Below are 17,819 nucleotides of genomic sequence, written 5' to 3'. Positions count from 1 at the left end.
CGGCATTGCTGCCCAGGTTCTTTCTGTAGATTGTCCTCTATAACCCAAACCAACTCTGTAGGGCTGAAACGTCATACTGAATGCATACGGCCATGGCAGTGTTAAAATATTGAAATAACTGAGTAGTTATAGTAAATAGTCACTACTCTGAGTCTCCATGCCCCGTGCCCCAACCACACCGACCACTCCTCCTCCCCATGATCCAGTGCCTGGCCTCCCTGACTGTGCTCCTGGACTATGGCCAACAGCTGCTCTCATGGGCACCTGTGCTCTGCTAGTGTATAGGTGCTTTTTCAATCACCTCTGCAAAGAACTATAATGTAGAGTGAGGTAAGGGCTAGTTCTTCATTTATGATTCACTGATTCATTATACGAATACTTATCTATCACTCCTATGTCCAAGACACCAAGCCAAGCTCTAGGACCTCCAAACCAGATCAGGTCTGTGTCCTCCCGGTGCTTCCATTCTGGTAGGAGAGACAGACAGTAAGCAAGAAGATAAATATACAAAAAAAAATATATATAAATATACACATGTTTCAATAGATATTTTGACTGAGGGTTCCAAAGGAAGTGAGATTAGCTTTGGGAATTCAGAAGTGGTTTCAGAAAGAAGGCTGTGCTTAAAACGGACCTGTCCTAGCTGGTTTGGCTCAGTGGATAGAGCATCGGCCTGCAGACTGAAAGGTCCCAGGTTCGATTCCAGTCAAGGGCACATACCCAGTTGCGGGCTCGATCCCCAGTAGGGGGTGTGCAGGAGGCAGCCAAATAATGATTCTCTCTCATCATTGATGTTTCTATCTCTCTCTTCCTCTCCCTTTCTCTCTGAAATTAATAAAAATATATTTTTAAAAAATAAAAATAAAATGGACCTTTGGATGCACAGGGTTTCTGCAGGCCTAGGTCAAGGGGAGCAGCATAAGCACAGGCATTGGGCAGGAAGCATGGCCTGTGTTTACAAACCAGGAGTTCAGCTTGTCTGGACAGTGGGGTACACAGAGAGGGCTCCTGGGAGATGAGGTGAGCACTAGAAGCAGGTTGACTGAGCCAGCCTCTCCTCACACCTGAAGGTGGACTAATGCTGTACAGAACAGACACATAGTGGATACACACTTTTCAACCTCATGGCCGGCCGTCAAAATACCTGCCTGAGCATTCACTCATCTGAGCTTAGGTCCACTGTATAAGTTGGGCAGCTTGTGCACTAGACAAATGCCAGCCCGAGGGGTGAGTGGGGCAGCCCTTGCTCGCCCCACCAAACTGGATACACTGATGTGGGGTTTTCCTAAACACTTTTCACCAGCTCCACGTTGTGCCAGAGGCCACCTTTACCCATTTCACACAAAAGCCAAGATAGGCTAGCAACAGCCCTACCCAGATACTCCCTTCCCTGGCCAAACTGCTCTATTCCTTTCAAATAAATCCTTTTGTCTGTGGCACCCCCATTCCCACTTCTATGGCCTTACCCATAAGCCCACACAAGCGCCTTTATCAAAGCTCTCACTTATCTTGGCCATGCACCGCACACACACACACACACACACACACACACACACACACACCTCTTACAGTAACGCCTTTTCCTTCATCCAGATTGCTTTTGAACCCCTTTTGAATCCTTTCCTGCCCTACCCCTCCCTCTGTCTAAATGGCTCCCACAATTTCCTCTTCTTTGATTACCCCCACAAATGTTTCTCTGATCTATTTCGTATTTGTGTGTTAACTCGGTGGGCTTCTGTCACCTGTGCATGTGTGAATGCAGCAATGATAATTTACTGAGATTATAACTCCTAGAACTATAAATAAGGCCTGTGAATGTATTATTCACTTGGCTGTCATTAAAAGAAACCCATGTCACTTGCTGTTGGTACCTGTGCTTCATTCATCAAGAAAATAGGGTGGCATTAATTCATTGAGTCCATTAATTCAATAAGTATGCATTGAACATTTAATATATGCTAAGAACAAGCAGGATAATAGTGAAGAAGATGTGGTCTCTCTCCTTTAAAAAGATGTTTATTAAGATTTTTTTATGTATCTACCATGTGCCAGGCATCGTACCAGACTTTGGAGATATAAAAGTAAGACAGTGCCTGTAATGAAGGGACAAAGACAATCAGAATACAGGATGGTGCATATCAAGATCAGGCACTGCTCCAAGTGCTGTGGGAACTCAGAAGGCTAATCTGGCCCACTTCACAATCTCCAGGAAGAGACATTCATTCATTCAATCAGTCAATCAATCAATCAGTAGTTACCCATTGCCTACTATGTGCCAGTCGCTGTTCAAGGTGCTGAAGTGATGCAATTCTTTCCCCATGAAGCCTAAAATTCCAGCAGGAGAGACAGGCAATGAACAAATGAGTAACTATAGACTATGCTAGATGATGATACGTGCCTGGAGGAAAATAAAGCAAGGAGGGGCATAGGGAATATCAGGGTCTCGGGGGGTGGGGAGGTAATATTTAGTGTAGAGTGATTGGGAAAGGCTTTAGTGAGATAACACCTGAGATACCTGAAGAAAGTGAAATACAGCCATGCGGTTACCTGTGTGTTGACTCTACCAGGCAGAAGGAACAACAAGTGCAAAAACCCAAGGATATAGGTCCCATAGATTGTTCAAGAAAGATAAAGTCAGCCAGTGAGGCTGGGGACAGGTGAGCCAGACAACTGTGAGAAGGTAGAGGTGTGGAGTAGGGCATGGCCTTGCAGCTGGTGGAAGGGCTCTGCTTTTATGCTGAATAAGATGGGGAACCATTCAAAGGCTTTATGGGGTGGAGGTGACAAGATCTGACTTTATTTTAGGAGGCCTACTCGGCTGTGATATGGAACATAGCCAGAAGAGGGCAAGGGAGGCAGAGAGACCAGTAAGGAGCTGATTGTAAACATTCATGAAATGATACTGGCTTGGTGTAATGGTTGGAGGTATAGCAGTGGAAGTGGTGAGCCTGCCAGAAAGCTCATGATGTTTCAATGCATGCATGCATATGTATTGTACAAAGTGCAGTGGGAGCACAGGGGAGACAGTGGTGAACCCAGTACAAAATGACATGGTGAGGGAAGCTGTCACAGAGCAGACATTGGAGCTGTCCTAGAAGATCCTAAAACTATCCTCACCCCCACCCCAATATCCTCCCCAAGGCATATCCCAGTCATTACATTTACTGTAAGGCTCTTGTATTATATTGCATTACATCATCCTGTGTTGTGTTATAATCATCTCTGTGTGTGTGTGTGTGTGTGTGTGTGTGTGTGTGTATGTGTGTGTGTGTGTGTGTGTGTGTGTACACACATGGGTGTATGTGACTCACTGCTAGTCTATGGGAAGCAGAGGTCAGGGGCCACGCACATGGATCATCTGTACACCCTCAGCATCTAGAATATGTTCTGGTGTGTTTAACAAATGATTACTGGATGGATAGATGTGCAGTAGTCCTGGAAGTGAACAATGAAAATGAGAAAGCCTAGAAATGCTGGGTGGAAAGTCAAGAATAATAATGGAGCCATAAATGTTGGTTAATTGCAGATGTGTACAAAGATGGTCCAAGTCCTTTGGGGATGTTTCCTCCTGTGGAATGTCTACATCTCATCTGCTTGGATCACACACCCTGGAATCAAGGCAAGGGCTACTCAGCGGGCTCTGGACTATGGTGAGTTGGATGCTTTCAGAAGCCAGGCTGCAGCACCCCTAGGTAGAGTCTGTGACCCAAAACCAGAAGCTCATAGAGAGAACTGTATCATAACTGAGACAACCTTTGCTGTGAGATGATCTAGTCCCTTATGCAGAAGCTGCTAAGATAGCTGGGAAGAAAGTGTTGCCTGAAAAATAATGACCTTAACAGTTGGCATATACAAACACTGCCACAGATTCCCACTTCTCTCTCTCTCTCTCTCTCTCTCTCTCACACACACACACATACATACATACACACACACACACACACACACACACACACACACACAATGAACATCTCAGAGAATTCATTATAGGATAGGATGAGATTTGTAGTAAAAGTAATAACTTACAGTTTCAGAAATGGTTTGATTCCAAAAGAAACAGTTTTCTAAAATTGTGTGTGTAAAATTTAATGGGGATGATGATCATGCATTTTTCTTGAGGGAGGCTCTGTACGTTTATTAGAGGCACAAAGGAGTCTGAAAGATTAAGAACAAGCAGAGGAAAGTGTTGGACTGAGATTTTCTTAGAGCTAAATTAGGATAAAGACAGATTATGTAGAAGAAAGGAACTGCAAAATCAACGTCTATGGGCCTATTCTCACCTGTAAATGTTGGCCTAAGATTAGCTAGATGAAGGTTGATATGCACTAATGTCCCATGTTACAGATGAAGAAAGTTCTGGATAAACAGATTTTATAACTTGCAGAGGCACACAGGCTGGTAAGTGGCAGTGTTGGGATTCCGCCAAAGCTCTCTGATAGTGCCTTTTGTTCCATCTTTCCATCCTTACGCACAATCTTTACATCCCTGTATTGCAATATTATTCACAGTATTGTAGAGGACAAACTCTTTCCTATTTCATGTCCAACAAGGATAGAATAAGTGGAAAGGAGCTGAAGCTGCAAAGTAAGGAATAAAGGCAAAGCTTCCTCCTTGGCAAGGTTAAGATGAAAAGATCACTCTTCATTACTGTGTAAGTTACTTTTCTCAAGCTCTTTAATGGGAAGCAACCTCTTTTTCTCCCTGAACTCAGAGGAGTGTGTTCTGTGGTGCTACCATATTAAGACAGGTCTGTTCCCAAATAAAAAGCAGTGGTTTCCAACCTTTCTGGAGTCCTGGGATTTGAGAATTTGATGAAAATGTGGACCCTCTCCCCTGAAAAATGAGATTCATATAGGGTGGGGTAAAAGTAGGTTTATAGTTGTGAGTATGTGAAACACAGTTTATTGTTTTTAAAAGATATTTTTGTTGATTTCAGAGAGGAAGGGAGATGGGGAGAGAGAATAGAAACATCAATGATGACAGAACATCATCAATCAGCTGCCTCCTACATGCTCCCTACTAGGGATCAAGCCCATAACCCAGGCATGTGCCCTGACCAGGAATCGAACTGTGACCTCCTAGTTCATAGGTAGAGGTTCAACCATGAGCCACACCAGCTGGGCCAGTTTATTCTTATACTAGAGGCCCAGTGCATGAAATTTGTGCACGGGGGGGAGGTGTCCCTCAGCCCAGCCTGCTCCCTCTCACAATCCAGGACCCCTCAGGTAGGGTCCCTAGGCCTGGCCAGCAATCAGGGCCTATCAGGGCTTTCCTTTCCCTGGCTGCCAGCAGCAGGCCCCGCCCCTGTCCCCCACTGCTGTCATTGCTTGCCATCTGTGCGGCTCTACCCACCCCCCTACTCCCACCACCACCAGTCACCTCCCTCTGCGGGCAACAGGTGTGGGGTGCAATCGCTTGGCTGGTCTGGGCCTCCCTCTGCGGGGTGATCACCGGCTGGCCCCACACACCTGCCACAGTGTCGCTGGCCAGTGGCCTGGGCCTCCGTCTGTGGGGCGATCAATCACAGGGGGGGGGGGAGGGTGGCAGATCACCCTGAAGAGGGAGGCCCCACCCACTCGCCGCAGCAATGCCAGAGGGGTGGCTTGGGCCTCCCTCTTTGGAGCGATCAATTGCAGGGCTCCGCGATTGATCGCCCAGCAGAGGGAGGCCCCACCAACCAAGCCGGGGCTCCGCGATCACCCTGCAGAGGGTGACCTAGGCCTCCCTCTGCGGGGTGATCGTGGGGCAATGGCGGGGCCCCCCAACCAATTGCATCACACCCACCTTGGCTGGCCTGGCACCAGTGCATGTCATAGTGTGGTAGTCTGGACGGTTGTTCTGCTGTTTGGTCATTCGGTCAATTTGCATATTACACTTTTATTATTATAGACTAGAGGCCTGGTGCACAAAATTTGTGGAGTCCCTCAGCCCAGTCTGCACCCTCTCACAGTCTGGGAGCCCTCGGGGGATGTCCAACTGCCATGGAGGTGGGAGAGGCTCCCACCACCACTACTGCGCTCACCAGCCATGAGCCCAGCTTCTGGCTGAGCAGCACTCACCCTGTGGGAGTGCACTGACCACCAGGGGTCAGCTCCTGCGTTGAGCAGGATCGGGCTGAAACTGGCTCTCCAACATCCCCCGAGGGTTCCCAGATTGCAAGAGTGCACAGGCCAGGCTGAGGGACCCCACTGGTGCAAGATTGGGGACACGGGAGGTTGGCCAGCCAGGGAGGGACCACGGAAGGGCTCCAGGTTGTATTGGGCCTGTCTTGCTCAGTCCCGATCAGTTGGACCCCAGCAGCAAGCTAACCTACCGGTCAGAGTGTCTGCCCCCCTGGTGGTCAGTGCACATCATAGCGAGTGGTTGAGCGGCCTTAGCATATCATTAGCATATTGCACTTTGATTGGTTGAACAGATGACCGGATGACCAGACACTTAGCATATTAGGCTTTTATTATATAGGATTATTATTTATTAATTATTTTCCATATGAAACACTATAAACCTACCTTTGCCCACCCTTGTAGGCACATGCACAACCTATCACAGTCTTTTATTAGAATTTCAAGAGGTCCAAAAGTTCCCAAAGGCCCATGGACTTCAGGCCAAAAATTCCTGAGCTTAAAGAATCTAGGGCTGCAGGGAATGATTTTCTGGAACTGGCTATAATAAGGCATAGATTCTGGAGCCATATTGCCCAGATTTGACTATTGGGTCCCCCAATTCTTTGCTGGGTGACCTAGGCAAGGATTAACCTATTTGAGGTTCAGTTTCATCATTGGTAAAATGTGGATAATGATAATATTTTATACTTTTCCTATCATACTGTCCTGTGATAACATTCTTTGGCCCTGGCCAAATAATGAAAATCTCTCATGCTATTAGCTCTGGGGTTTTGAGCAATTTTATTAGCCTTTCTGAGAATCAATGTTTCATATGTAAAGCAGGGATAATAATATTCATCTTGTAAGACTGCTGTTTTGTAAGTACCTAGGAGAATGCCTTATTCAATAAATTTCACTTTCTTTGGTTCTTTCACAGGCGTTCAAGCTGGGATGGAGATGATTGAGCAAATGGCCAAGGAAAGAAACCTTCCAGATTTAAAAGGTTCTGAATCTCTTGAATTTCTGAAGGTTGATTATGTGAACTACAATTTCTCAAAGTAAGTAAAAGAGCAATGTTAGCAGTGAAATTCATCTTTAAACTCTCAGGGTTGTGGATATACCACTACCTGTTCTGCTGTAACACCAGGCCCTGCAGAGTAGAAGTTAACCAACTTTTGGTGAGAGGCTTATTAGAAAATGACCAAAGAAAAAAAGGGTCATGAAGTTGACAAAAAGTGTGGCATTTGGGTCAGAACACCTGGGTCCAGGTCATGTCTCCGCTGCATACTAGTTGTGTGCACCTGGCGAATCTGCTCAGCGTCTGAGTGTCCTTATGTCCTTGTCTCTCTCCTAAAATGAGAACTCTAATTCTACACAGTTGTCAGCTGTAGCCACCTTGTCCCTCGAATTCTAAAGGAAATTCTTACTCATTCCATTGCTACCTTCACCCCCATAAACCTAGAAGCAGAATTCAACCACAGTCTCAAGAATAAACTACTCTCATCAAATGTTCTCTTATTTTCGTAAAGGTTAGTCACGATTTCAGAGGTCACGGGGCACATGGCCTTCTGCCCTCTTGCTCTCTTGGCCTTTCCTCCTCTGGAGCAACACCAGTTTCTTCCACTGGCCTCATGCAAAGCAGTCCCGCCCACAATGCTTTGTCAATCCAGTGATAATTCCCTGCTACCCTAACCCTTTAGAGTAGTAATTTCCCTGCTATGAAGGATGACATTCTATAAAACCAAGAGTTTTTGTGAAGGAACAGGGGGGTTGTTCTAGGGAAAGTTCCTGGCAGATGCTCTACTCTGTGATAATGTCAGCCATTCAACAAGTGTTTATGGAGCATCTACTATGTACCAAGGCTTTATTCTAGGCATAGGAGATACTGTAGTGAATGACACGGATAAGTCCTCTGCCCTTGATGTCCAGTGAGAGAGATGGACATTAAATATATATTTATAAGATTAATTATTGCCCTAACCGGTTTGGCTCTTTAGATAAAATGTCAGCCTGCAGACTGAAGGGTCATGGGTTCGATTCTGGTCAAGGGCACGTGCCCAGGTTGTGGGCTCGATCCCCAGAAGAGGGCGTGCAGGAGGGAGCTGATCAATGATTCTCTCTCATCATTGATGTTTCTGTTTATCTCTCCCTCTCGGTTCCTCTCGGAAATCAATAAAAATATATATTTTAAAAAATTTTTAAAGATCAATTATTTAAGTAATTTGGGGGGAATTCCATATATTTTTTAGCTTTATTGAAATGTGATTGAAAAATTGTAAGATATTTTTTAAAAGATTAATTATTTAAGTACAATGATGGGAATGCCACAGCAGAAAAATCCAGGGTGAATCATATAATAGCAAGGGTACATGAAAATGAGGAGAAACCGGAATTCTCGTGAACTGCTGGTGGGAGTAGATAAGCTGGTACAGGAATTTTAGACCCATGCTGTCCAAACAAGTAGCCACTAGCCACATGTGCTGTTGAGCAATTGAAATATGACTTAATTCCAAGTTTATTTAATTTTAATTTAAAAACTGATACTCAATTCAGTTATTGGAAAACTTTTAAGTATGCTTAGGACAAGTTGTAAGTTTACTTTTTCAATTGAAAATTTTATGCCATCTAAATACAGGTCAGTATTTCTGATGAAAATTCAGTGTTTAAATTGAGGTGTGTCATGAGTATAAAATATGTACTACATTTTGAAGACTTATTTTGGAAAAAGGAAAATATATTGCAATAATAATTTTTATATTGGTTACACATTGAAATGATATTTTAGATGTGTTGGGTGAAGTTAAAAATGATAAAATTACTCTCATTTCTTTTCTCTTTTTTTAATGTGATTACTGGAATATTTTAAATTACATATATGGCTCGCATCATATTTTTATTAGACAGATTTACAGGGACCTTTTTGTTGTTGTTGTTCATCCTCACCCAAGGATATTTTTCCATTGATTTTTAGAAAGAGTGGAAGAGAGAGGGAAAGAGAGAGAATCATCGATGTGAGAGAAACACATCGATTGGTTGCCTCCTGCACGAGCCCTGACCAGGGCCCAGGCTGGAGAGAAGCCTGCAACTGAGATATGTGCCCTTGACCGGAATCGAACCCAGGACCCTTTGGTCCGCAGGCTGACGCTCTATCCACTGAGCCAAACTGGCTAGGGCCAGCGGCCTATTTTTAGGCATGCCCTTTGACCCAACAATTCTGCTTCTTGACAGCCTCCATAGAGAAACATGTACATAAACTGCATGTCTGAGGATTTTCAGGGTGGTTTTGTTTACAATACAGAAACACTGGAAGCACCCTTGTTGGTGGACACCAACAAAGGAATTATTGTTTGTTTGTTTGTTTGTTTTGTGTGTGTGTTTGTTTTTTTAATTTCTTTATTGATTAAGGTGTTACATATGTGTCCTTCTTCCCCCATTACCCCCCCATCCCTCCACTCATGCCCTCACCCCCCTGTTGTCTGTGTCCATTGGTTAGGCCCATATGCATGCATACAAGTCCACAAAGGAATTATTGTTGTTTTAATGATACATCCACAGCCTGGAATACTCTACAGTCGTTAAAAGACTGGGTAAGACCCATAGTATCAAAAGAAAAACATTTCCAAGATTTCCTCTTCCCACAGTGGGTCTCAGGCTGTGTCACGGATAATAAGTAGGAAAGGATGCAAAGTAGATGAGACAGCAAAATAACCATTTCTTATCAGCTATCACACTTATGTCTTGCAATTTTCCTGATCTTAGCTCACAACAATCCTTCCTCCTATGCAACAATGATGCACAGGTGGCCTCATTTTGTCTCCGTACCTGCCTGTAACACTTCCTCTGAGTGATTAACTGAAAAAGGTGACGTGTCGTATCCAAGGCTGCACCGCCAGCACAAAACTTGTCTCCAAGTCGAGTGCCCTTTGCACAATAATGAAGTGGCATAGCCTAGTGGGTAACAACACAGTCTGAAGACAGACGGAGGAGGTTTCCAGATCTGGTTCTACCACTTATGTATGACTTCAGCCAAGTTTCTTGTCTTCTCATCTCTGAATTGCAGTTTGCAAAAACAGCAACAGCCTCGTAGGATTAGTGTGAGGGTTAAAATGAGCTTATACACGTGAAGTGCTCACCACAGTGCCTGGCAGGGAGTAATCACTCTCAGTCGATGTTCATAACAATAACCTATCATAATGCACGTGGCCATCTACCCAGGTAGATTACATGCAACCCACTGCCTCCTAGTTGCCTGTTGGACAGATCAGAGAATCTTAGGGGAAGTAAACTCTATAAAATAAGTTTCTCAACTAGGGAAGACAGTGTCCACATAGAGGGCATGTGGGAAGAGGAGGAGACACCCTTTTGATTGTCCCAATGGATTTGGGGGAGGGGCACTACTGTCATTTAGGTTGGCACATATGCCAAATATCCTGCAATGTCTATAACAGTTCTCTACAAAAGATTAGTTGTCCCAACCAAAACACTAATGTCCCCTATTTAGCTGAAGGAAAAGATATGATGGCAAGGTACCTCTTTTTGTCTTTAAAGAAGTTAAAAAAGTAGATTGATTATTTGCAAATTTTCTTCCAAACTTGCTCGTTTCCCCTCTCCCTGTGGCATAGAGCTTCCTGCCCAGAGTTTGAGGGGAATTAGAAGGCAGTGCCCAGGGGCACCGCTGCAGACCCGGGGTTCCTTGCTCCGTGGGCGTTCACAGTCACGATTTCTACAACTGCATTTCCGGTTTTGCCTTACTTAGCAATGCGTGGCACTAACTCCCCTGTTTCTTGTTTTACAGCATAAAAATCAATGCCTTTTCATTTCCCAACACGTCATTAGCCTTTGTGCCGGGGGTGGGAATCAAGGCACTGACCAACCACGGCACGGCCAACATCAGCACAAACTGGGAAGTCAAGTCGCCACTTTTGTGAGTATCCCCTAAAAAGCCTGCTGCTGTTCTGGGGGGAAATGGAGCAGAAATCCAAAGTGTAGGCATTTGCTAATGTTTTTGACGTTAGGCTTCTTTCCTCAGCCATTAACACTCCTTTTCAAGAGCATTTTTCAGGATAGAATTAAACCAGAATATCTCTGCTGGGGATGAGAGGGAAGGGCTGAAAATCATCTTGACCAGAAAGACAGAGTAACTGGTCTAAAGGTCCTTTATGATTTCCTAAGAGCTAGAAGACTATCGGAGCAACGGACGTGTGCTCAACATTTGAGATGCCTCATTGGTGGTCACTGTATGATCTTAGCCAGTCATTGAACTCACTTTGCCATCTGTGGGGCCTTCCTACCTCACAGGGAGGTTGGAGCCTTCCTGTCACAAGGAGGTCGGAGGATGAAAGTCAGCTTGAGCCCAGCTCGCCCCTAACAAAAGGCCTTGGCACCCTCCTTAGAAAGAAGGGATCAAATTCAAGGTATGCTTACAGACCACCTACTAGTGCAAGTCGCTATCCTAGGTATAATGTTTAGGTCTGCCTTGGTTGGTGCCCCAGAATAACACATTCATTCACCCACTTGGTCATTTAACAAGCACTTATTGAGTGCCTACTGTTTACCATTTATTCCCATCTCAAGAACTCCAAGAGCTCTTATGGACTGGGGAGAAATGACATATCCTCCTATAAGTAGCATGGATTCATGTATTTATTCTTGTTATTCTTGTCTTTGCTGAGTCATCAGCTTTACATTGCACGCTTATTTTGCATCAGGCCACCAGCTAAGTCCTGGGGACATGGACACGAGTAACACACACTCCACTCCTTCAAGGAGTTCACAGACTAAGTGTCCCTTCCCCATCCATGCCCCTCCTACGTAACGTGTGGCCAACCCCCCCTCCCCCAACCATGTTCTCTCTCTAAACAAGCATGGTATATGAATGGTGCTCAGTATGTGCTCAACCACTGGGGTGGGGCCAGGGCACTGAGGGTGAAATAACTGCAAGGTCCCTAAAGCTGTCACCATTCCCATAATTCATTACTTCATTTGTTCAGCAAATATTCATTCAGCGCCCGCTCTGATCCTACCTGTTGTAGGTGCCAGGAATCCAGAGGTGACAAAGGTCCTGCCCTCCAGGAGCTCAGAGTCCATGGATAGAGAACTGAGCCATCTCCTCCCCTGCCGAGGCCTGGGTAACCTTGCACTTTTTCTCTCAACAGCCAAGACTCAGGAGGAGCTGATCTATTTCTCTCTGGGGTCTACTTCACGGGTATTCTTAACCTGGCCCGAAATGACTTGGGTCAACCAACCGTGGAGCTCCAAGACTGCCACGCCCAAGTGAGCCACGCCCACGTCTCATTTTCTGGAGAACTCAGGTGAGGGACAGGGCCCTGGTGGACGGTGGCTAGTTGGGGGCGGTCTGGATTCTCGGGCAGCACGTAGGAGAGGTTAATAACCAACAGGTACAGTCCCTGAGTAAGCCCTTTTATTTTCCTTCCTTTTTTCTCCAGTGTCCTGTATAACTCCTTTGCTGAGCCCATGGAGAAACCCATTTTAAAGAACTTAAATGAAATGGTAAGTCTTTAGAGGTTTCACGACCATGGTCAAATTCCATCAGCAGCAGTTCTGCCATGCTTGAATTAATTCTTGGTCAATAAACCTTTATTGAGCACCTACTGTGCGCTAGGCACCATCCAAGGCTCTTTCACACACATCATTCTATAGAATTCCCTTCCTCAAGTTCATGCCAAACAATCAACAAGAATTTATTTATTGTGTACCCACTGCATGCCCAGCAGTAGGCTAGCATCTGTTGGGATATGAAAAAGAAGTAACCTTATCATCTTTTTAGGAAAACCAGAGTCAGGCTTGTGAAACAATAACTGAATGAGGACTTGAAGTTAGGACATACTTATATGATCATTAGATTGAACTGAAGAGGTTCAGAGAAATGGGAAAATTCAATAAATAGATCCTGGAAGTATCCTGGGAGACATTTTTAGAGGATGCAGGACTTGAACTGGGCCTTGAAATATAGGTAGGATCTGGATAGGTAAGGAATGGGAAAGAAGATAGGATATTTCCAGCCAATAGAAACAATGTAACTTACGATGGCTTCCAAAGCTACAAGTAGCTAGATTCCAGAGTCGGAGTTTGAAGAAGGGGAAAGACAAGATTGGCTGTGTGCCCGCTTTCCAATCCTGACCATACCTTTTCTGAACCCTTGACCCGTATTTTGTGGGAGACAGAGAGGGATGAGGAGGAGTGGGGACAAAGGGAGACTCCTTTCTGAAAAAGGGGTAAGGACAGTGTCTGGCTGTCTCCTCTGCCTCGTGCTCAGCTCAGTGCTTAATGAATGGCAGCGAGGAAATCAACAAGTAGAAATAGTACTAAGCAGCCTGTCCAGTGAGGTTGCCGGCTCATCAAGGGACTCTGAGGCTTCTCAGTCTTTCTCCATCTTGTCTGACAGGGAATGGGGGTCAGTGGATATTAAAGAGCGACTGGGAAATAATGCCGCCACCTTCAAGGACCTCACAGTCGACCATTCCTTTGTTCAGAACGAGGCATGGTTCTTGGCCAAAAGTTAAGTTTGCCCAGAGTATACATACAACTTAGAAATCATAGATGCTTTGCCTCTAGTATTCCCTCTGAGCCACTGGAAAATGAAGAGAATACTCAGACCATAGCCGTCTAGCTGTCATGTGATGCCTGGTGACTCTGTCAACCTCCCTTCTTCAGTTTTCCCATTTGTAAATAGGGGACAGTAGGGCTTACCTCCCAGAGCTAAAGCGAGGATGAAATGGGGTTAAAACAACAGCCAACGTATACTGAATGCTTACTCTTGGTAACCTGATGAGGTGGATACAATTGTCACTCCCGTTTTGCAGATGAGGAAACTGAGGACAGAGAGTACAGGTAACTTGCCAAGGGATTCAACCCAGGCAGCCCACCTCCCCAGCCTCTGCTAGTAACCACCACCCTGAGTGCTTAGCACACGCCTGGCACACAGCACGTCCATCGATGTCCTTCCTTCTTCCTCCAGATGTGCTTGAGTCTGACTCAGGTTTATTTTCTAATTCCAAACGGGGTTCTGATGGAAGTAGATGCCCGATCTAATGGGCTGTCGAACCAGCCCAGCAGGGAAGTAAAGGCCCCAGCTGTGACCACTCCCAGCAGCATGGCACTGATGACAGAGCAGGGGAAAGGCATAGCAGGTTCCTCGGGTGGGACACCTCCAGCATGGACTGGGGCACATGTCCTGTCATGCACAGGAAGAGAAGGCAGTGGCTCATTCTTTTATGGGCCTCCCTGGGTGGAGTCCCAGTAGCTGTAAAGTTTAGTCAGCATTCAATGACTTGCCACCCATACATACATAACTTGAGGCCCATAGACATCAACTAATTTAAAAGTCTTGATGGCCAAAGGGAGACTGTCTCGTAGCCTTTTGCTTGCAGGGTCTAAGCCCATAAATAGAGGTTTCCGGTATAATATGATAACCTGCATTTTTAAAATTCCTTTTATGGCCAGCTCTGTCCCATTATCACGGGAGAGGTGGAAGCACTGAATGCCAATCTCAGCATGCTGGAGGGTGAGTCTCTGAACTGTCTCTTCTGGATGGTTCTTTCCCCACCTTCCCACTCTGGTGCTCTCCAGGTTTGCTTTTCCATACAACACAGCTCCGCCTCTTCAGTCTGCTTTCCACTCTGCAAACTAGAGCCTCAGGAAGGTGGGGGGGCTGGAGGGGCACAACCTGTGTATGGGGTCTGCTCTTTGCTGCAGCAACCAACTTCTCTGCAGGAGGGGGTGGCTTCAGACCAGATACAGTTCAGAGAATTAAACTCTCATGAACTTTAATCCCAGCTCTGCACTAAATGCATCCTCTTCAGAATGGTTAATGCTGATCTGGGCCAGGTTATCCCCTTCATTGGCTCCTCACCGCCTTCAGGATCAAGTCCAAATGCTTTAACGTGGACTGCAAGACCCACCCGCCATGCTCTGGCTCCTACTTCTCTCTGTTCACCTTGCACCTTTCTCTGCTCCAGCAATCAAACTGCCTTTCCTGACCCCACACCCCTTGCCTTTGCTTATGGTGTCCTCTCTGCCTAGAAGAGCTTCCTCTCCCTTCACCCATTCATTCATTTAGTAGACATTTATCAGTGCCTATTTCCCTGCCAACACTGTGCTAAGCGGTGAGGGATGCAGTCCCTTCCACTCGCTACCCCTCGGCCATCCCTTGTCTTGTTCACTCCTCTTTATCTTTTAAGGCTCAGCTCAGGCATAGTCTCTTCCAAGAAACCTTACCTGATGTCCACACCCTAAAGTTCCGCCTCCTCTGTACTCACATGATACTTTGAAAGTGTCTCTCTCTTTCCAGTCCACCCATTCATTCACCAGTGGTACAAGCCAGGTGCTGCTCTTGGTGCTGGAATGCAGCATCAGGCTCGGAAACAGAAATCCCTGCCCTCGTGGGACTAGTGGGAGGAGACAGGCAGCAAGCAAGATCATAAGTAAAATCTATGGCATCCCAGTGATGGGTGATAAGAAGAAAACTAAAGCAGGGAAGGAGCTGGGGAGTGGTTTTCATTTTAGATGTGTGGCCAGGGGTTTCCATTCTAGATCCTGAGAAAGGAACATAGAGTTCGAATCCGAATGAAGTGGGGAGTGAGCCCCTCCTAGATCCGGGCAAAGAGCATTTCAAGTAGAAGAAACCGCAAGCTCACAGGTCCTGAAGCGGGAACGTGCCAGGTGTGCTAGAGGAACTGTGAGGAGGCCATATGGGGGGCAGAGGGAGTCGGAGGTTGTGGGGGCGGGGGGTAGCAGGAGATGAGGTCAGGGAGGAGAAAGCAGATGGGTAGATGTCCAGGACTCTCTAGGTCATTGGGAAGCCTTTGGAGAGTTCTGAGCAAGGCTTGCATGATTTCATCTATATTTTAAGAATATCACTCCGACTTCTGTGGATTAATAATAGACAGGAGTGGGGGGGGCAAAGGTGGAAGCAGGGAGACCACTCAAGAGGCTACTGACTCCCATGAGCCTAGATGAAGAAGGCGAGGCACGTTCAGGTCCTGGATGCAGCTTGCAGGTGGAGACAGTGGCATTTGCTGACACACTGAATGTAGGTCATGAGGGGAGTCAAGGATGACCCCAGGTTTTTACCCTGAGCAATCAGAACCTATTATTATTGGAAGAATGGAATTGCCATTTACCCAAATGGGGAAGACTGCGAGAATAGGTTTGTAGGAGGACCATCAAGAGCTCAGTTTTAGATCTGCTCTTACTACACTGTCTTCTGATTTCCCGTTTACATGTCTGTCTCCTCCACCAGACTATGAGTTCCAGGAGGGCAGGGACTGTGACTCCTCTCTGTGTTCCCAGCACCGGGCACAGCGCCGAAGCCACACTAAGTTAATAAATATTGGATTGATGAAGGGATGACAGGAGATGGGCAGCTGGGCAAGTGGATTGATGCATGGATCCAGGTGGACGAAAGCAAATGAATGGGTTGGGGAGGCAGGGAAAGAGAAAGAAGGAGTGAAGAAAGAACTGGTGGGGGATTCTCATGCCCTACCTTGCCTTGGGCAAGTTTCTTTACCTCTGGGAGCTGCACTCCCCTCACGGTCCTGCTTCCCTCACGGTATGATGGTGGGTCCATGGAGATTGTGAATTTGAAAACAGATTTAAAACTATGGTGTCATAGAGTAGTATGGCTCCCCCGCCTTGGCAAATGGCTTCATCTCTCCTTCCTTCGCATCTCCATTTATGGAATAAACCAAGCGTGACACGCAAGAAGGGAAGCGTGGTCCTCTAGGGAGGAAGTCTTCTGACGCAGAGCACGCGGTGGTGGCTGGGAAAGCAGCTCCCAGGCCGGGCGGGAGCTGAGCACCGCACCACCGCACGCATAACCGTCCCAGACACTGACGTCCATGCTTCCTGCAAGCCTCTCCCGGCATTCCCTGGCCCCGGGCCCCCTGCCCGGCCTTCTGCTTGGCTCTGAAAATGATAGGACAAAAATGACGTGAATCAGCAGCACTGTGCCTGAGAATGTCCTTGGCCTCTCCAACTTAGTGGATTTTACTCCCGTCTGTCTGTCTCTCTTGATATTTCTTTTTAAAAATTACTTCTAATTACAACAGTAATGCCTGCTTATTGTGAAAAAATTAAGTTCTAACTACCTAGGAGGCTTGAACATAGAACGTGAAAGTCTCTCGTTATACCGACCTAATACGCATGGCTTAATGTTGACAAGTGACTTGTTTGTCTAATTCCTTCTTTTTTTTTTAATATATATTTTATTGAATTTTTACAGAGAGGAAGAGAGAGGGATAGAGAGTTAGAAACATCAGTGAGAGAGAAACATTGATCAGCTGCCTCCTGCACACCCCCTACTGGGAATGTGCCCGCAACCAAGGTACATGCCCTTGACCAGAATCGAAGCTGGGACCCTTGAGTCCACAGGCCGACGCTCTATCCACTGAGCCAAACCAGTTTAAAAAGAATGTATGTACATTGAGAAAGAGAGAGACAGCCATAAAAAGGCTATATACCGAAATATTATGTTTCTCTCAGGGCATTGTAAATTAAAAGGGTTTTCACTTTCTTCTCTTGACTTACCTACTTTTCCTGGGTCTTAAAAAGTGAGCATGACCTAAAACTAATATAATATTGAATGTCAACTATTAAATAAATAAATAAATATGAATGTGTATTACTTATGAAATAGGGTAATTATTCTTTTAGACAATATAATTTAAAATTCTTCAATTTTTAAAAATTTGTTCT

The 17,819-nt window shown here is 45.8% G+C and overlaps 1 protein-coding gene across 1 annotated transcript in view; it reads left to right on the top strand.

Annotated features, from left to right (window-relative positions):
- The first annotated feature begins 3,526 nt into the window (after window positions 1–3,526).
- The window catches only part of BPIFC (BPI fold containing family C), a 30,050-nt gene continuing 15,757 nt past the window's right edge, over window positions 3,527–17,819 (top strand). The window contains exons 1-6 of the mRNA XM_008144708.3: window positions 3,527–3,650; window positions 7,042–7,162; window positions 10,900–11,028; window positions 12,260–12,415; window positions 12,551–12,614; window positions 14,568–14,628. Of these exons, the coding sequence (XP_008142930.2) occupies window positions 3,527–3,650; window positions 7,042–7,162; window positions 10,900–11,028; window positions 12,260–12,415; window positions 12,551–12,614; window positions 14,568–14,628 (655 nt within the window). The remainder of the gene's footprint in view (window positions 3,651–7,041; window positions 7,163–10,899; window positions 11,029–12,259; window positions 12,416–12,550; window positions 12,615–14,567; window positions 14,629–17,819) is intronic.

Source organism: Eptesicus fuscus, chromosome 7, assembly GCF_027574615.1.
Source record: "Eptesicus fuscus isolate TK198812 chromosome 7, DD_ASM_mEF_20220401, whole genome shotgun sequence".
Lineage (NCBI taxonomy): Eukaryota > Metazoa > Chordata > Mammalia > Chiroptera > Vespertilionidae > Eptesicus > Eptesicus fuscus.
Note: the sequence above shows the minus strand (reverse complement) of the source record. Positions and strands in the feature narration are given on the sequence as shown.